At 48.0% G+C, this 20,383-nt stretch overlaps 1 protein-coding gene across 3 annotated transcripts in view; it reads right to left on the bottom strand.

The window, feature by feature from the left end:
- Positions 1-467: 467 nt before the first annotated feature.
- LOC132875597 (transcriptional regulator ATRX-like) overlaps positions 468-20,383 on the bottom strand; it is a 53,569-nt gene continuing 33,653 nt past the window's right edge. For 2 of the 3 annotated variants that reach the window (XM_060912490.1, XM_060912492.1), the window contains 15 exons: positions 7,295-7,432; positions 7,007-7,182; positions 6,718-6,835; positions 6,491-6,597; positions 6,310-6,392; positions 6,175-6,227; positions 5,953-6,094; positions 5,516-5,616; positions 5,234-5,342; positions 3,783-3,960; positions 3,488-3,655; positions 2,109-2,411; positions 1,838-1,924; positions 1,615-1,743; positions 468-1,431 (listed from right to left, as the gene is read on the bottom strand). In XM_060912490.1, coding sequence (XP_060768473.1) covers positions 1,114-1,431; positions 1,615-1,743; positions 1,838-1,924; positions 2,109-2,411; positions 3,488-3,655; positions 3,783-3,960; positions 5,234-5,342; positions 5,516-5,616; positions 5,953-6,094; positions 6,175-6,227; positions 6,310-6,392; positions 6,491-6,597; positions 6,718-6,835; positions 7,007-7,182; positions 7,295-7,432 — 2,210 coding nt within the window. In that variant the 3' untranslated portion in view covers positions 468-1,113. The remainder of the gene's footprint in view (positions 1,432-1,614; positions 1,744-1,837; positions 1,925-2,108; positions 2,412-3,487; positions 3,656-3,782; positions 3,961-5,233; positions 5,343-5,515; positions 5,617-5,952; positions 6,095-6,174; positions 6,228-6,309; positions 6,393-6,490; positions 6,598-6,717; positions 6,836-7,006; positions 7,183-7,294; positions 7,433-20,383) is intronic. The other variant, XM_060912491.1, reaches the window with a different exon arrangement.

Raw genomic sequence — 20,383 nt, 5'->3', positions numbered from 1 at the left:
ATGGAAATGCGCATAAATTAATGTTACTGAAAGTCATTCCAAAATACTGAAATTCAAAATTTGGGGTAGGCATCTCTGTGAATGGTTTTATGTGAGGGAAGAAAGCATAGTTAAGCTGATTTAAAAGATGCACCATGTTGTTGTTGTGCAGCTGTGATGGCGTCTGGCGACAAGTAAAGCAACCAGATCTTTTTTTCTTTTAAATATCATTTTTGCGGTATGAGTTACAGCTCGAAATAAGAAGTTTCGGGAAGATTTTCTCTCATGTCTGTCTTTGTTTAATGGCTAAAGTTTTAAATTCCGACTATCGTGTCTTAAAATCCGCGACTGTATGTACCATTCGACGTCTGCCCTTCGACTTGCATTATAAGGCAGACTGAAGTAAACATGTTTTCTATTAATTTCTCACTTCAGGAAATTCTTGTCCATGATAATATCGCTCTCACACACGACAGATTAAAGATATATATTTTTTTAACCCTTTAATCATCAACTGCACAACTCTGCAGCATGAAATTAACAAACGTCCTGCTGGAAGAACTCCAGACTTTGGGGTTTGATGTTCCTTTATTGAGTTAATGAGTCAAATATCAGTTCAGCAGACAGTAAAACATTGACTCTGAGTGTCTTCTGACAAAATCTGCCTTTTTACTTAACAAGTAACGACAGGTTTAAACATGTAAACACAGCACATGCTACACACACTTTCTTTTTTCTTCAATTTGTGATATACACAACTACAGCAGTGTTGTAAGAGAATAATTCCTTTTTTTTTAATATATATTTGGCCAAAATTAACTTCGAGCAAATGTAGTCTATGAGATTAGCTTAGCTTAACTTAGCTTGCATTAGTGGTTCGCTACATTGCAGCACAAAACTTCAGATACTGAACACATTAGCGATTTCGCTAACTGACGCCGTTCGAGGGAAAGTCGTCGTCGTGGTTCAAAAGTTGGCATCGTAACTTAGGGACGCAATTACATTCGATCACGGAGAAAAATAAACGAACTTTTGGCTCGACAGCGATCCGGATTTTCAGCAGCAGGTTTGTGGATCGCTGTTCGAGAACAAAATCAAGCCAATTCTTTTGGCAAACAAGTGTCAGAACGCACTTCAGGAAAAACCGACTGAACCGCTGGCGTGAGCGTGTGTACCGTTATCAGACCGCCCCTTTAACCACCTGTCACCCTGGTGCTCCGCAGTTGTTGTGAGAAGATCTAGACCAGCTCCGACAGGAAGTCCTGTCTGACGTACGACTCGAGATGATGACGGCTGAGAGAAAGAGCCGTACGATTGGCTGTGCTGGACCTGTGGAGTAGGCGTGGCTGAGGAAGATTCACCCGCTTGAAATCTTGACTCGACTGGCGTGGGAGGAGTTCTGTGGCTATGCTCCGCCCTTTTAGCCAGAATCTGCTGCGTGTACCGAATGAGCTGAGACACAGAGAGGTGATTATTCCAACAATAAACAGCAACATGCTTCTGAAGCCCTGCTCACTACCGAGTATTTAGAGGGTCCACAAACAAAATGGAAGACTTCCAGTGCAAAATACACTGCGATACAACGAGTGCACTCATGCTGATGAAATGTGTGCGCATGTGTGTGTACACACACACCTTTTGCTGACTCTTGAGCTTGCGTTGGTAAATCTCGATCCTGCGCTGTCTGTCTCTTTCAAAGCCCTGGTAAGCCTGAGTGGCCTTCTGCTTTATTCCCTCTTCATCCAGCAGAGGGTGATATTTCTTCTACACACACCACAACGTACACGTCATAATTACATAGAAAAAGGGATGTGATTTATTTACACAATGCAGACTGTATATACTAAAACACACACACCACTTCCTGCTGGAAGAACTCCAGACTTAGGCGGTTGATGTTCTGTGAAGCTTTCTGCAGGTCCAGACGTCCTTTCCTTAACATCACCTAATGAAAGAAAAAGAAAAAAAAAAACAGCAGCACTGTTTTGCTCCTCAGAGTTTCTTTATTTTCATTTCAAGCTTCCAACTTCGTTGTCTTTCTTTAATTCTCATTCTCTAGTTTGTCTTTCTTATTCTTTCACCATCCTTGGTACCAGTTTTGCACGCGCGCGCACACACACACACACTACCTCCAGCTCCTGGTTGCTTTTCCTCGACAGCTCACCTGAATCCTGGCTGGAGATCTGTGAACGAACAGTGAGAGGAAAAAAATGAACAGAAAATGGACACAGAGGATGGCAGTGTGTGTATGTATGTATATATACACGTGTGTGTGTTTGCTTCGTCTCCTCGAGCTTGTACTCCTCCCACGCCTCCTTCCTTTCCTCCATGCTAAGCTCCTCCTCCACCCTGTGATCCAACAGCGAATTGTGTTCATGGAACGACACTATGGTTCGCCCACAGTGCTTCAGGAGCATCGCCAGCACCTTGTCCTACACACACACACACACACACACACACACTCATTTTAAAGCAGCAGTTTGTGATGTTTGGCGCCATCTGCTGGCTGTGAGGTGAACTGCAATCACAATGAAAACACCGACCAGCCTTTCTCTCCCAAACTGACCCCTCCCCCTCTGCTCAAACTCCACCTTATGATGGTGCACAGATGTATCGCAGTGACGTGTCTGGGGGCGGAGCTAATGTCAAATCACGAATAAACGATTGTACGTGCTTTGCATCTTCAACCGCATCAAGGCGGGATTAACTTTCCACGTGGAGGTGAGGAATGTCGTCGTTCCCGGAATATCTGGGATTTATTCTGTTTAAGTTTTTACAAACTGAGCTGGAAAAATTCCATCGTAATTTACGACTTAATAATCGCAGGTAATAGTTCATCTCGTCACTGCTCTAAAATGAAACAGAACAATAAAAAAGTCGTTTTAAAAAGATGTGTCGGAGAGGCGATGCTTCCGGATTTATGACCATGTGACCTACTCATGATGAACTTGTGTTAGGGCCGAGTGACGTCTCAAAAAAAAAAAAATCACAATCCTTCAAGATGTCTTCACGATGAGCTGAGCTTTGACAGGCTCAGCAGTGCAGTCGTGTTTCTTTTGTTTGATTAATTGCTCAGTTTGTGAAATCAAGTGTACAAAAGTACATTTGTTGTATTTTTTACATTTAAAACTTTTTTTTTAAGAAATCTAACACTGAAAAGAAAAAAATTACAAATCTTTGCTAATCTAATTGATAATATAATAATAAAAACATTGTAAAATCTCAGAAAAGTATCGTGATGTGTTATCATGACACCAATATGACATCAGTAGTCCTAACTTGTGTGGCCACGCCCCCTACACCGAGCACTTAAATAATAAAGGACAAAAATTAAAATGATGCGGACGTAGGACACATGGAATTGTGGTTTTTTGGTGCATGGTGAAGACGCCCACGCGAGTCAGGAAAACTAATCCCACCTGAACAGGTGGACAGAAATTTAAAGTAAGATTAATATTGATGTACGTGTTGTGTTATAGTGAGAGAGAGAGAGAGAGAGAGTGTGTACCGCAGGCTCCACAGTGTGGCTCTTGCCGCGGCTGTCAGGTTGGAAGCGGTACAGGTCGCTCAGTTGGCTGAGTGTGAAGTGGCGCTGGATCTGCTGCTGGTCCACCACACGGGATGACAGAGACTGCTTCGCCACCTGACGCTCGTAGATCTTCTGCTCCATTGTTCCCTGAGGAACAGCAGGACCATCATCATCATCACCACTGATTTTATCTGTGTTGCCTTTTAAAGTTCTCTCTCCTGTCTGTAAAGTGAGAACAGCACCTGTGTGTGTGTGCGCGCGCGTGCGTGCGTACCTGTGCTAGGAAGCGGTAGATGTACACGGGTTTCTTCTGGCCAAAGCGATAAACTCTAAACATGCTCTGAACGTCATACATCGGATTCCATGATGCGTCAAACACCACGACTCGATTCGCCGCGACAAGATTAATCCCTAAAGAGCCGGCTCGAGTCGAGATCAGGAACAACCTGCAGCTGGGGGGGGGAGTGAAGATGGGGCGGAGTGGAGGGAGAGAGAGAGGGAGGAGGGAGAGAGAGAGGAGGGGGGGAGGGAGGGAGAGAGAGGAGGGGGGGAGGGAGGGAGAGAGAGGAGGGGGGGAGGGAGGGAGAGAGAGGAGGGGGGGAGGGAGGGAGAGAGAGGAGGGGGGGAGGGAGGGAGAGTGGAGAGAGGGGGGGAGAGTGGAGAGAGGGGGGAGAGAGAGAGGGAGGTAGTGAGAGGAGGGGGAGAGAGAGAGGGAGGTAGTGAGAGGAGGGGGAGAGTGGAGAGAGAGAGGGGGAGAGAGAGAGGGAGGTAGTGAGAGGAGGGGGAGAGTGGAGAGAGAGAGAGAGGGAGGTAGTGAGAGGAGGGGGAGAGTGGAGAGAGAGAGGGGGAGAGAGAGAGGGAGGTAGTGAGAGGAGGGGGAGAGTGGAGAGAGAGAGTGGAGAGAGAGAGAGAGAGGGGGAGAGTGGAGAGAGAGAGGGGGAGAGTGGAGAGAGGGAGGTAGTGAGAGGAGGGGGAGAGTGGAGAGAGGGAGGTAGTGAGAGGAGGGGGAGAGTGGAGAGAGGGAGGTAGTGAGAGGAGGGGGAGAGTGGAGAGAGGGAGGTAGTGAGAGGAGGGGGAGAGTGGAGAGAGGGAGATAGTGAGAGGAGGGGGAGAGTGGAGAGAGGGAGGTAGTGAGAGGAGGGGGAGAGTGGAGGGGGAGAGTGGAGAGAGAGAGGGAGGTAGTGAGAGGAGGGGGAGAGTGGAGAGAGAGAGAGGGAGGTAGTGAGAGGAGGGGGAGAGTGGAGAGAGAGAGGGAGGTAGTGAGAGGAGGGGGAGAGTGGAGAGAGAGAGAGGGAGGTAGTGAGAGGAGGGGGAGAGTGGAGAGAGAGAGAGGGAGGTAGTGAGAGGAGGGGAAGAGTGGAGAGAGAGAGGGAGGTAGTGAGAGGAGGGGGAGAGTGGAGAGAGAGAGGGAGGTAGTGAGAGGAGGGGGAGAGTGGAGAGAGAGGGAGGGAGGTAGTGAGAGGAGAGGGAGGTAGTGAGAGGAGGGGGAGAGTGGAGAGAGAGAGGGAGGTAGTGAGAGGAGGGGGAGAGTGGAGAGAGAGGGAGGGAGGTAGTGAGAGGAGAGGGAGGTAGTGAGAGGAGGGGGAGAGAGAGAGGGAGGTAGTGAGAGGAGGGGGAGAGTGGAGAGAGAGGGGGGTGGTGGGGGTGGAATGATTATCCAAAGAGGGAACCCTGTTTTATTTTAGTGTGAGTGTGTGTGTGTGTGTGTGTGTGTGTATGTGTTACGTTGTGTTTCTGACGTTGTTGAACTCCTGAGCCCATTTCTTGCGTGCTGTTGCGGTGGTTGAACCATCCAGACGATAATAGTCCTTATCACGCACCCACGACCGCTTCCCTAAAAAACACACACACACACACACACACACACCAAAACACCGCACCCAGTTTTTCAGGTGAGAAGTGCTGTGTATGTTGCATTGTTTACACTGGTCTAATTACAGTAATAATTTATTAAGTTACAACGTGTGTGTGTGTGTGTGTGTGTGTGTGTGTGTGTGTGTGTGTTACCTTTATACACACAGGCCTTTCCCTCTTCCTTTGCTTTATCAGCCAACTCCAAGAAGGTTTCAATCAGGTCCAGTGAAACAAGAGACTGACTAAACACCAACCTGCAGCATGACAGTGTTTATTCATCAAACACGCTATCTTTACTCAAAGACACACACACACACACACACACACACCATCATGCGTCACTGTGTGCTGAAGTCATGGAAAGACAACAAAATACAATCTGTTCCTGCTCTGTGGTGATGCACTGCAGCGCACCGCACAATCCCAGTCCTCAGGATTGACTCAGGGAGCACAGAGCTCTCTCTCTCTCTCTCTCTCTCACACACACACACACACACACACACACAAACAAAACGGAAATATAAAGTAGTCTTTCGTGATGTGATAAATGTTTGTGTACTGGTTTGAAATCTTGAAGAAGAAAGTCTCACACTTTATCCTGCAGCTGTTCAGCGCAGTGCAGGATCTCCATCAGCAGCATTAATTTCCCAGAATGCTCCAGGAGCTCAGCGTCGGCGTCACACACAAACTCTCTGTACCAACCTGCTGCGGGTCTGCTCAACACACTGTGCTCTACACACACACACACACATCAGAGAGAGAATGAGTGAGTGAGTGAGCGAGTGCATGCGTGTGTGTGTGTGTGTGTGTACCCTCTTCTGCTGTCGTTTTGGCTGAGTTAGGATCTTTGCTCTTCTCCACCGCACTGCAACACAAACACACACCTCAATAAACCAACACACTCCACAATTACACACACACACACACACACACACACACACACACACCGTTCATCGGGGCTCTGCTGTTTTGCCACTTCAGAATGTTCACTAGTCACCACAGTTTCAGTTGTAAGCTCCTCCCCTTTGCCCTGCATTTTACACACACACACACACACACACGATGAAAAAGACACAAAGTGAGCAATAAACTCTGTGTGTATATGTGTGTGTGTTTAGATCTACACACCCTGTTGCCTCTATTCTGATCAGAGAGCTGCAGGCACCATGGATGCGTCCAAATCAGGCTCAGGATCTGAAAATCCTGAAATAAAGTGTTTACGCCCACTCCTTCAGCTACACACACACACACACACACACACACACACACACACACACACACACAGTATATTAAAGTGCAAGGTTAGCTAGAAGAAATCATCTGTGGTTATTGAGTTGTGTGTGTGCCTGTCTGACCAGTGTAGTTCTGTAAGTAGTGTCGGTACAGTTTGCACTGTAGTGTTGTCATCCTGACTGACAGCACGTACTCTCGCTTGGGTGGCAGGAAAGGTGTCAGAGCGGAATAATCCCGTCTCTACAAGACAGACACACACACACACACACACACTTTAGCATAGCCAGCTAGAGTTAGAAACCAACCTCATGTAACTTGGTGACAAAGTAACTATAGAATATTCTGTTCGAAATGTTTTCCCTCTCTCTCTCTCTCTGTCTCTCGCATTCTGTCTGATTCTCTCTCTCTGACCTGAACACATCCAGCGAGGAGCTCGTGGAGGACGTGCACACGTTTCTTCATCAGTCTCACATCGGAGAGCGTGGAGTCGGCACACTGGCCGTTCTGGATGGGGTTGATGAAACGGTTCCGAAACTCGCGCAGAGAACCCAAGAGGTTCTGCTTCACAAAACTCACCATGCAGTGATCTGTAGCACACACACACACGAGCTTCTAAAGACTGTTTGGGGGAAAAAAAAAAAAGTTTTTTTTTTTTTTTTTTTAAAAGCTTGGTCAGGGTAAAAGGTCAAAGGTCATTACACTCGTTGAGATTGTTCTGAAGCGGTGTTCCGGTCAAGACGATTCGCCGGCGCGTGCGGATGGAGCGCATTGCTTTACAGATGGCAGACGCTTCATTTTTCAGGACATGGCCTTCGTCACACACCACTATGTCGGGTCCTAAACACACACACACACACACACACACACACACACACGGATGTTCCATGGACAACAAAACGAATAAGGAGCAGGATTCGGCAGGGTGCGAGTACAGTACATTGTGTATAAGGAGCAGGATTCGGCAGGGTGCGAGTACAGTACATTGTGTATAAGGAGCAGGATTCGGCGGGGTGCGAGTACAGTACATTGTGTATGAGGAGCAGGATTCGGCAGGGTGCGAGTACAGTACATTGTGTATGAGGAGCAGGATTCGGCAGGGTGCGAGTACAGTACATTGTGCATGAGGAGCAGGATTCGGCAGGGTGCGAGTACACTACATTGTGTATAAGGAGTAGGATTCGGGCGGGTGCGAATACAGTACATTGTTTATAAGGAGCAGGATTCGGCGGGGTGCGAGTACAGTACATTGTGTATAAGGAGCAGGATTCGGCAGGGTGCGAGTACAGTACATTGTGTATGAGGAGCAGGATTCGGCAGGGTGCAAGTACAGTACATTGTGTATGAGGAGCAGGATTCGGCAGGGTGCGAGTACAGTACATTGTGTATAAGGAGCAGGATTCGGCAGGGTGCGAGTACAGTACATTGTGTATAAGGAGCAGGATTCGGCGGGGTGCGAGTACAGTACATTGTGTATGAGGAGCAGGATTTGGCAGGGTGCGAGTACAGTACATTGTGTATAAGGAGCAGGATTCGGCAGGGTGCGAGTACAGTACATTGTGCATGAGGAGCAGGATTCGGCAGGGTGCGAGTACAGTACATTGTGTATAAGGAGCAGGATTCGGCGGGGTGCGAGTACAGTACATTGTGTATGAGGAGCAGGATTCGGCAGGGTGCGAGTACAGTACATTGTGCATGAGGAGCAGGATTCGGCAGGGTGCGAGTACAGTACATTGTGCATGAGGAGCAGGATTCGGCAGGGTGCGAGGACAGTACATTGTGTATAAGGAGCAGGATTCGGCGGGGTGCGAGTACAGTACATTGTGTATAAGGAGCAGGATTCGGCAGGGTGCGAGTACAGTACATTGTGTATGAGGAGCAGGATTCGGGCGGGTGCGAGTACAGTACATTGTGTATGAGGAGCAGGATTCGGCAGGGTGCGAGTACAGTACATTGTGCATGAGGAGCAGGATTCGGCAGGGTGCGAGTACAGTACATTGTGCATGAGGAGCAGGATTCGGCAGGGTGCGAGTACAGTACATTGTGTATAAGGAGCAGGATTCGGGCGGGTGCGAGTACAGTACATTGTGTATGAGGAGCAGGATTCGGCAGGGTGCGAGTACAGTACATTGTGCATGAGGAGCAGGATTCGGCAGGGTGCGAGGACAGTACATTGTGTATAAGGAGCAGGATTCGGCGGGGTGCGAGTACAGTACATTGTGTATAAGGAGCAGGATTCGGCAGGGTGCGAGTACAGTACATTGTGTATGAGGAGCAGGATTCGGGCGGGTGCGAGTACAGTACATTGTGTATGAGGAGCAGGATTCGGGCGGGTGCGAGTACAGTACATTGTGTATGAGGAGCAGGATTCGGCAGGGTGCGAGTACAGTACATTGTGTATAAGGAACAGGATTCGGCAGGGTGCGAGTACAGTACATTGTGTATAAGGAACAGGATTCGGCAGGGTGCGAGTACAGTACATTGTGTATAAGGAACAGGATTCGGCAGGGTGCGAGTACAGTACATTGTGTATAAGGAACAGGATTCGGCAGGGTGCGAGTACAGTACATTGTGTATGAGGAGCAGGATTCGGCAGGGTGCGAGTACAGTACATTGTGTATGAGGAGCAGGATTCGGCAGGGTGCGAGTACAGTACATTGTGTATGAGGAGCAGGATTCGGCAGGGTGCGAGTACAGTACATTGTGTATAAGGAGCAGGATTCGGCGGGGTGCGAGTACAGTACATTGTGCATGAGGAGCAGGATTCGGCAGGGTGCGAGTACAGTACATTGTGTATGAGGAGCAGGATTCGGCAGGGTGCGAGTACAGTACATTGTGCATAAGGAGCAGGATTCGGCAGGGTGCGAGTACAGTACATTGTGCATGAGGAGCAGGATTCGGCAGGGTGCGAGTACAGTACATTGTGTATGAGGAGCAGGATTTGGCAGGGTGCGAGTACAGTACATTGTGTATGAGGAGCAGGATTCGGCAGGGTGCGAGTACAGTACATTGTGTATAAGGAGCAGGATTCGGCAGGGTGCGAGTACAGTACATTGTGTATAAGGAGCAGGATTCGGCAGGGTGCGAGTACAGTACATTGTGTATAAGGAACAGGATTCGGCAGGGTGCGAGTACAGTACATTGTGTATGAGGAGCAGGATTCGGCAGGGTGCGAGTACAGTACATTGTGTATGAGGAGCAGGATTCGGCAGGGTGCGAGTACAGTACATTGTGTATAAGGAGCAGGATTCGGCAGGGTGCGAGTACAGTACATTGTGTATAAGGAGCAGGATTCGGCAGGGTGCGAGTACAGTACATTGTGTATGAGGAGCAGGATTCGGCAGGGAGCGAGTACAGTACATTGTGTATGAGGAGCAGGATTCGGCAGGGTGCGAGTACAGTACATTGTGTATAAGGAACAGGATTCGGCAGGGTGCGAGTACAGTACATTGTGTATAAGGAGCAGGATTCGGCAGGGTGCGAGTACAGTACATTGTGTATGAGGAGCAGGATTCGGCAGGGTGCGAGTACAGTACATTGTCTATAAGGAGCAGGATTCGGCAGGGTGCGAGTACAGTACATTGTGTATAAAGAGCAGGATTCGGCGGGGTGCGAGTACAGTACATTGTGTATGAGGAGCAGGATTCAGCAGGGTGCGAGTACAGTACATTGTGTATAAAGAGCAGGATTCGGCGGGGTGCGAGTACAGTACATTGTGTATAAGGAGCAGGATTCGGCAGGGTGCGAGTACAGTACATTGTGTATAAGGAGCAGGATTCGGCAGGGTAAGAGTACAGTACATTGTGTATGAGGAGCAGGATTCGGCAGGGAGCGAGTACAGTACATTGTGTATGAGGAGCAGGATTCAGCAGGGTGCGAGTACAGTACATTGTGTATAAAGAGCAGGATTCGGCGGGGTGCGAGTACAGTACATTGTGTATAAGGAGCAGGATTCGGCAGGGTGCGAGTACAGTACATTGTGTATAAAGAGCAGGATTCGGCAGGGTGCGAGTACAGTACATTGTGTATGAGGAGCAGGATTCGGGCGGGTGCGAGTACAGTACATTGTGTATAAGGAGCAGGATTCGGCGGGGTGCGAGTACAGTACATTGTGTAGAAGGAGTAGGATTTGGCAGGGTGTGAGTACAGTACATTGTGTATAAGGAGCAGGATTCGGCAGGGTGCGAGTACAGTACATTGTGTATAAGGAGCAGGATTTGGCAGGGTGCGAGTACAGTACATTGTGTATAAGGAGCAGGATTCGGCAGGGTGCGAGTACAGTACATTGTGCATGAGGAGCAGGATTCGGCAGGGTGCGAGTACAGTACATTGTGTATGAGGAGCAGGATTCGGCAGGGTGCGAGTACAGTACATTGTGTATGAGGAGCAGGATTCAGCAGGGTGCGAGTACAGTACATTGTGTATGAGGAGCAGGATTCAGCAGGGTGCGAGTACAGTACATTGTGTATAAGGAGCAGGATTCGGCAGGGTGCGAGTACAGTACATTGTGTATAAGGAGTAGGATTCGGCAGGGTGCGAGTACAGTACATTGTGTATGAGGAGCAGGATTCGGGCGGGTGCGAGTACAGTACATTGTGTATGAGGAGCAGGATTCAGCAGGGTGCGAGTACAGTACATTGTGCATGAGGAGCAGGATTCGGCAGGGTGCGAGTACAGTACATTGTGTATGAGGAGCAGGATTCGGCAGGGTGCGAGTACAGTACATTGTGCATGAGGAGCAGGATTCGGCAGGGTGCGAGTACAGTACATTGTGCATGAGGAGCAGGATTCGGCAGGGTGCGAGTACAGTACATTGTGTATAAGGAGCAGGATTCGGCGGGGTGCGAGTACAGTACATTGTGTATAAGGAACAGGATTCGGCAGGGTGCGAGTACAGTACATTGTGTATGAGGAGCAGGATTCGGCAGGGTGCGAGTACAGTACATTGTGTATGAGGAGCAGGATTCGGCAGGGTGCGAGTACAGTACATTGTGTATAAGGAGCAGGATTCGGCAGGGTGCGAGTACAGTACATTGTGTATGAGGAGCAGGATTCGGCAGGGAGCGAGTACAGTACATTGTGTATGAGGAGCAGGATTCGGCAGGGTGCGAGTACAGTACATTGTGTATAAGGAACAGGATTCGGCAGGGTGCGAGTACAGTACATTGTGTATAAGGAACAGGATTCGGCAGGGTGCGAGTACAGTACATTGTGTATAAGGAGCAGGATTCGGCAGGGTGCGAGTACAGTACATTGTGTATGAGGAGCAGGATTCGGCAGGGTGCGAGTACAGTACATTGTCTATAAGGAGCAGGATTCGGCAGGGTGCGAGTACAGTACATTGTGTATAAAGAGCAGGATTCGGCGGGGTGCGAGTACAGTACATTGTGTATGAGGAGCAGGATTCAGCAGGGTGCGAGTACAGTACATTGTGTATAAAGAGCAGGATTCGGCGGGGTGCGAGTACAGTACATTGTGTATAAGGAGCAGGATTCGGCAGGGTGCGAGTACAGTACATTGTGTATAAGGAGCAGGATTCGGCAGGGTAAGAGTACAGTACATTGTGTATGAGGAGCAGGATTCGGCAGGGAGCGAGTACAGTACATTGTGTATGAGGAGCAGGATTCAGCAGGGTGCGAGTACAGTACATTGTGTATAAAGAGCAGGATTCGGCGGGGTGCGAGTACAGTACATTGTGTATAAGGAGCAGGATTCGGCAGGGTGCGAGTACAGTACATTGTGTATAAAGAGCAGGATTCGGCAGGGTGCGAGTACAGTACATTGTTAGTATTTTTTTTTTTTCTTTTTTAACAGACATCTAATTTTTTAGGTTTGTTTACCTGACATGTTTCGACGTATAACTTCCGTCTTCCTCAGAGTGTCTCCGGATGTTGTTGGTGACGCATCTTTTATCAGCTGATGTTTCTGAAGGCGTGGCCTTCCTGTCTGGATTGACAGGTCGGTCACGCCTTATACTGTCTGTTCGTCCCCTGCAAGATGGCACTCCAGGTATGGGAGAGCATGTATGCTCCCTCATCCCGGTTGATGGTCCTCGGGCTTCGCTTACGGATCTCCATGGCCTCCCTGATCCAGCGCTGATGTTTGTTATCTTCTGTGCGGATGACTCTGGCATTCCCCCAGTCCATAATGTGATTTTCCCTTTTGCAATGATCTGTTATAGCTGACTTATAATTTTCCTGTTGTGCCTTTTCTTTTATTGTTCGGGTTTGTCTTGTAGCTGTCTCCTTTTCGCACTCTTTCTTATGTTCATTTTTTCTTGTATTAAAACTCCTTCCTGTTTCCCCAATGTAAGTTTTATTGCATAATTGGCATGGAATCTCATATATGGTGTTGCATCTGTTGTCCGGATGTATTCTGTCTTTGGGATGAACCAGGATCTGACGGAGTGTTGTGTGTGGTTTGACAGGTGTGTTAATGTTGTGTTTCCTCATTACTCTTTGAATGCGTTCAGTTATTCCCCTGATGTATGGTAATGTAACTACTCCCCTGTGTTCTTGTTTGTTAGTTTGTTTTTTCCCTTTCTTCTGTGTTTTGTTGTTCTTAACCTGTTCCGCCCCTTTGGATATTGCCCATTGTGGATATTGACATGCCTTCAGTGCGTGTTGTATATGTTGTTCCTCCTGTTCTTTGTCCTGTGAATCTGTAATTATTGCTGTGCGTTCATGTAATGTTCTAACTACTGATATTTTGTGCATTATGGGGTGTTCGGAAGTCCAGTTTAAATATTCCGTCTGAGGAAGACGGAAGTTATACGTCGAAACATGTCAGGTAAACAAACCTAAAAAATTAGATGTCTGTTAAAAAAGAAAAAAAAAAATACTAACTATATTTAATATAAGACATAATGAACGTAATCGAAATATTAAGAATTAGTTACGGAGACGAAAGCATCAAGGAGTTTCGCCGCCTAGAGAGACTGACACAGAAACGGGCACGCTACAGGAATCACCTGAGGTTCAATCTGCGCTGCCGGGATGAAGAAGTGGTACCGGCCAGCCTGAACATCAAGAACCCGATTCCAACCAGAAACGCGGAAAAGATGATCAGGAAAGTGCGGATGACTCTGGTAAAAGAACGGATACGGTGCACAACGGATAAACTAAACAATATCAACAGCGAACTACACAGGGAGACGGAAACTTTCAAACGCCGGTTTCCCCAAAGCAAGGAAATGGAAATGGCAATACACGGACACTTGGCAGACATACACGAACAGGAATTCACCATGACAAAAACCCGACAAATACGAAAACTGGACAAACTCATCGCATGGAAAAAGAAGGCAGAACCGGAGCACGCGCACATCAACGAAAAATGGATTCATAATATATCAAGGTACAAACTCTCACAAGCAGAACGCAGTATACTGGCAAAAGGACTCAACTACGCTGTCACACCGAACAATATACCTCACGATGAATTCATTCTGGCAACTGAATTAGCATGTGAGAAAATACAGGATCAGGGACAAAAAGCAGCACTAAGAAACGCAATAGCTGGTATATTGAAAACGGCCAAACCACCACCCAGTAACATCACAAAACAGGAAGCCAAAGCCATGAGAACGTTATCAAAAAATAAAGATATCACAATCCTCCCAGCAGATAAAGGCAGGACAACAGTCATTATGGACACGGATGAATATGAACGAAAAATGAATGAATTACTCAGTGACAACGCATTTGAAATATTAAAAAAAGACCCAACAGAAGACAAGAAAAAGAAACTTAAAGCACTACTCAAACCATTACTCAAAGAAAACAAAATAGACAAGCAGGCTTACAATCATTTAGTACCCACAGCCAACGTCATCCCCAGGATTTACGGCACACCAAAAATACACAAACCAGGAACACCATTACGCCCCATAGTAGACAGCATTGGTTCAGTCACATACAACTTATCAAAAGCACTCACCGAAATAATTAAACCATTACTAGGACTCACAGACCAACATTGCAAAAACTCAAAACAACTGGCAGAAGAACTAAAAAACATCAAAATGCAGCAAGATGAAGTTTTCATATCACACGACGTCATATCTCTTTTCACCAGAACACCCACGGAAGCCACCATACAGGTAGTACAAGACAAATTAAAAACAGACAGGACGCTCAAGAAACGCACAAACCTCACTGTACAAGACATCACTCAGCTCCTTCAATTCATCGCCACATCCACATACTTTCAGTTCAGGAATACAATTTACAGACAGAAGGAAGGTTTTGCCATGGGAGACCCACTATCAGCCATCATGTGCGGCTTTTTCATGGAAGATCTGGAGCAGAAAGCACTCACTACAATACCATCGGAATACAGACCAACACTCTGGAAACGGTATGTGGACGACATATTGGAAAAAGTGAAGAGGGGACACACTCAACAGCTCACCGACCATCTCAACACCATAGACAATACCGGCAATATAAAATTCACACATGAAGAAGAGACAGAGCAGTCAATAGCATTTTTGGATTTGAAAATACAACACACGGAAGATGGGGACATCAAAATAAAAGTACACAGGAAACCCACACACACCGACCAATATTTAAACTGGACTTCCGAACACCCCATAATGCACAAAATATCAGTAGTTAGAACATTACATGAACGCACAGCAATAATTACAGATTCACAGGACAAAGAACAGGAGGAACAACATATACAACACGCACTGAAGGCATGTCAATATCCACAATGGGCAATATCCAAAGGGGCGGAACAGGTTAAGAACAACAAAACACAGAAGAAAGGGAAAAAACAAACTAACAAACAAGAACACAGGGGAGTAGTTACATTACCATACATCAGGGGAATAACTGAACGCATTCAAAGAGTAATGAGGAAACACAACATTAACACACCTGTCAAACCACACACAACACTCCGTCAGATCCTGGTTCATCCCAAAGACAGAATACATCCGGACAACAGATGCAACACCATATATGAGATTCCATGCCAATTATGCAATAAAACTTACATTGGGGAAACAGGAAGGAGTTTTAATACAAGAAAAAATGAACATAAGAAAGAGTGCGAAAAGGAGACAGCTACAAGACAAACCCGAACAATAAAAGAAAAGGCACAACAGGAAAATTATAAGTCAGCTATAACAGATCATTGCAAAAGGGAAAATCACATTATGGACTGGGGGAATGCCAGAGTCATCCGCACAGAAGATAACAAACATCAGCGCTGGATCAGGGAGGCCATGGAGATCCGTAAGCGAAGCCCGAGGACCATCAACCGGGATGAGGGAGCATACATGCTCTCCCATACCTGGAGTGCCATCTTGCAGGGGACGAACAGACAGTATAAGGCGTGACCGACCTGTCAATCCAGACAGGAAGGCCACGCCTTCAGAAACATCAGCTGATAAAAGATGCGTCACCAACAACATCCGGAGACACTCTGAGGAAGACGGAAGTTATACGTCGAAACATGTCAGGTAAACAAACCTAAAAAATTAGATGTCTGTTAAAAAAGAAAAAAAAAAATACTAACTATATTTAATATAAGACATAATGAACGTAATCGAAATATACAGTACATTGTGTATGAGGAGCAGGATTCGGGCGGGTGCGAGTACAGTACATTGTGTATAAGGAGCAGGATTCGGCGGGGTGCGAGTACAGTACATTGTGTATAAGGAGCAGGATTCGGCAGGGTGCGAGTACAGTACATTGTGTATAAGGAGCAGGATTCAGCGGGGTGCGAGTACAGTACATTGTGTATAAGGAGCAGGATTTGGCAGGGTGTGAGTACAGTACATTGTGTATAAGGAGCAGGATTCGGCAGGGTGCGAGTACAGTACATTGTGCATGAGGAGCAGGATTCGGCAGGGTGCGAGTACAGTACATTGTGTATAAGGAGCAGGATTCGGCGGGGTGCGAGTACAGTACATTGTGTATAAGGAGTAGGATTCGGCAGGGTGCGAGTACAGTACATTGTGTATGAGGAGCAGGATTCGGGCGGGTGCGAGTACAGTACATTGTGTATGAGGAGCAGGATTCAGCAGGGTGCGAGTACAGTACATTGTGCATGAGGAGCAGGATTCGGCAGGGTGCGAGTACAGTACATTGTGTATGAGGAGCAGGATTCGGCAGGGTGCGAGTACAGTACATTGTGCATGAGGAGCAGGATTCGGCAGGGTGCGAGTACAGTACATTGTGCATGAGGAGCAGGATTCGGCAGGGTGCGAGTACAGTACATTGTGTATAAGGAGCAGGATTCGGCGGGGTGCGAGTACAGTACATTGTGTATGAGGAGCAGGATTCGGCAGGGTGCGAGTACAGTACATTGTGTATGAGGAGCAGGATTCAGCAGGGTGCGAGTACAGTACATTGTGCATGAGGAGCAGGATTCGGCAGGGTGCGAGTACAGTACATTGTGTATAAGGAGCAGGATTCGGCGGGGTGCGAGTACAGTACATTGTGCATGAGGAGCAGGATTCGGCAGGGTGCGAGTACAGTACATTGTGCATGAGGAGCAGGATTCGGCAGGGTGCGAGTACAGTACATTGTGTATAAGGAGCAGGATTCGGGCGGGTGCGAGTACAGTACATTGTGTATGAGGAGCAGGATTCGGGCGGGTGCGAGTACAGTACATTGTGTATGAGGAGCAGGATTCGGGCGGGTGCGAGTACAGTACATTGTGTATGAGGAGCAGGATTCGGCAGGGTGCGAGTACAGTACATTGTGCATGAGGAGCAGGATTCGGCAGGGTGCGAGTACAGTACATTGTGTATGAGGAGCAGGATTCGGCAGGGTGCGAGTACAGTACATTGTGTATAAGGAGCAGGATTCGGCGGGGTGCGAGTACAGTACATTGTGCATGAGGAGTAGGATTCGGCAGGGTGCGAGTACAGTACATTGTGTATAAGGAGCAGGATTCGGCAGGGTGCGAGTACAGTACATTGTTTATGAGGAGCAGGATTTGGCAGGGTGCGAGTACAGTACATTGTGTATGAGGAGCAGGATTCGGCAGGGTGCGAGTACAGTACATTGTGTATAAGGAACAGGATTCGGCAGGGTGCGAGTACAGTACATTGTGTATGAGGAGCAGGATTCGGCAGGGTGCGAGTACAGTACATTGTGTATGAGGAGCAGGATTCGGCAGGGTGCGAGTACAGTACATTGTGTATAAGGAGCAGGATTCGGCAGGGTGCGAGTACAGTACATTGTGTATGAGGAGCAGGATTCGGCAGGGAGCGAGTACAGTACATTGTGTATGAGGAGCAGGATTCGGCAGGGTGCGATTACAGTACATTGTGTATAAGGAACAGGATTCGGCAGGGTGCGAGTACAGTACATTGTGTATAAGGAACAGGATTCAGCAGGGTGCGAGTACAGTACATTGTGTATAAGGAGCAGGATTCGGCAGGGTGCGAGTACAGTACATTGTGTATGAGGAGCAGGATTCGGCAGGGTGCGAGTACAGTACATTGTCTATGAGGAGCAGGATTCGGCAGGGTGCGAGTACAGTACATTGTGTATAAAGAGCAGGATTCGGCGGGGTGCGAGTACAGTACATTGTGTATGAGGAGCAGGATTCGGCAGGGTGCGAGTACAGTACATTGTGTATAAAGAGCAGGATTCGGCGGGGTGCGAGTACAGTACATTGTGTATAAAGAGCAGGATTCGGCGGGGTGCGAGTACAGTACATTGTGTATAAGGAGCAGGATTCGGCAGGGTGCGAGTACAGTACATTGTGTATGAGGAGCAGGATTCAGCAGGGTGCGAGTACAGTACATTGTGTATAAAGAGCAGGATTCGGCGGGGTGCGAGTACAGTACATTGTGTATAAAGAGCAGGATTCGGCGGGGTGCGAGTACAGTACATTGTGTATAAGGAGCAGGATTCGGCAGGGTGCGAGTACAGTACATTGTGTATGAGGAGCAGGATTCGGCAGGGAGCGAGTACAGTACATTGTGTATGAGGAGCAGGATTCAGCAGGGTGCGAGTACAGCACATTGTGTATAAAGAGCAGGATTCGGCGGGGTGCGAGTACAGTACATTGTGTATAAGGAGCAGGATTCGGCAGGGTGCGAGTACAGTACATTGTGTATAAAGAGCAGGATTCGGCAGGGTGCGAGTACAGTACATTGTGTATGAGGAGCAGGATTCGGGCGGGTGCGAGTACAGTACATTGTGTATAAGGAGCAGGATTCGGCGGGGTGCGAGTACAGTACATTGTGTATAAGGAGCAGGATTCGGCAGGGTGCGAGTACAGTACATTGTGTATAAGGAGCAGGATTCAGCGGGGTGCGAGTACAGTACATTGTGTATAAGGAGCAGGATTTGGCAGGGTGTGAGTACAGTACATTGTGTATAAGGAGCAGGATTCGGCAGGGTGCGAGTACAGTACATTGTGCATGAGGAGCAGGATTCGGCAGGGTGCGAGTACAGTACATTGTGTATAAGGAGCAGGATTCGGCGGGGTGCGAGTACAGTACATTGTGTATAAGGAGTAGGATTCGGCAGGGTGCGAGTACAGTACATTGTGTATGAGGAGCAGGATTCGGGCGGGTGCGAGTACAGTACATTGTGTATGAGGAGCAGGATTCGGCAGGGTGCGAGTACAGTACATTGTGCATGAGGAGCAGGATTCGGCAGGGTGCAAGTACAGTACATTGTGTATGAGGAGCAGGATTCGGCAGGGTGCGAGTACAGTACATTGTGCATGAGGAGCAGGATTCGGCAGGGTGCGAGTACAGTACATTGTGTATGAGGAGCAGGATTCGGCAGGGTGCGAGTACAGTACATTGTGTATAAGGAGCAGGATTCGGCGGGGTGCGAGTACAGTACATTGTGTATGAGGAGCAGGATTCGGCAGGGTGCGAGTACAGTACATTGTGTATGAGGAGCAGGATTCAGCAGGGTGCGAGTACAGTACATTGTGTATGAGGAGCAGGATTCGGGCGGGTGCGAGTACAGTACATTGTGTATGAGGAGCAGGATTCGGCAGGGTGCGAGTACAGTACATTGTGTATGAGGAGCAGGATTCGGCAGGGTGCGAGTACAGTACATTGTGTATAAGGAACAGGATTCGGCAGGGTGCGAGTACAGTACATTGTGTATGAGGAGCAGGATTCGGCAGGGTGCGAGTACAGTACATTGTGCATGAGGAGCAGGATTCGGCAGGGTGCGAGTACAGTACATTGTGCATGAGGAGCAGGATTCGGCAGGGTGCGAGTACAGTACATTGTGTATAAGGAGCAGGATTCGGCGGGGTGCGAGTACAGTACATTGTGTATAAGGAGCAGGATTCAGCAGGGTGCGAGTACAGTACATTGTGTATGAGGAGCAGGATTCAGCAGGGTGCGAGTACAGTACATTGTGCATGAGGAGCAGGATTCGGCAGGGTGCGAGTACAGTACATTGTGTATAAGGAGCAGGATTCAGCAGGGTGCGAGTACAGTACATTGTGTATAAGGAACAGGATTCGGCAGGGTGCGAGTACAGTACATTGTGTATGAGGAGCAGGATTCGGCAGGGTGCGAGTACAGTACATTGTGTATGAGGAGCAGGATTCGGCAGGGTGCGAGTACAGTACATTGTGTATAAGGAGCAGGATTCGGCAGGGTGCGAGTACAGTACATTGTGTATGAGGAGCAGGATTCGGCAGGGAGCGAATACAGTACATTGTGTATGAGGAGCAGGATTCGGCAGGGTGCGAGTACAGTACATTGTGTATAAGGAACAGGATTCGGCAGGGTGCGAGTACAGTACATTGTGTATAAGGAACAGGATTCGGCAGGGTGCG

This window comes from Neoarius graeffei, chromosome 28, assembly GCF_027579695.1.
Source record: "Neoarius graeffei isolate fNeoGra1 chromosome 28, fNeoGra1.pri, whole genome shotgun sequence".
Classification (NCBI taxonomy): domain Eukaryota; kingdom Metazoa; phylum Chordata; class Actinopteri; order Siluriformes; family Ariidae; genus Neoarius; species Neoarius graeffei.
This window is presented reverse-complemented; position numbering and strand designations above follow the sequence as displayed.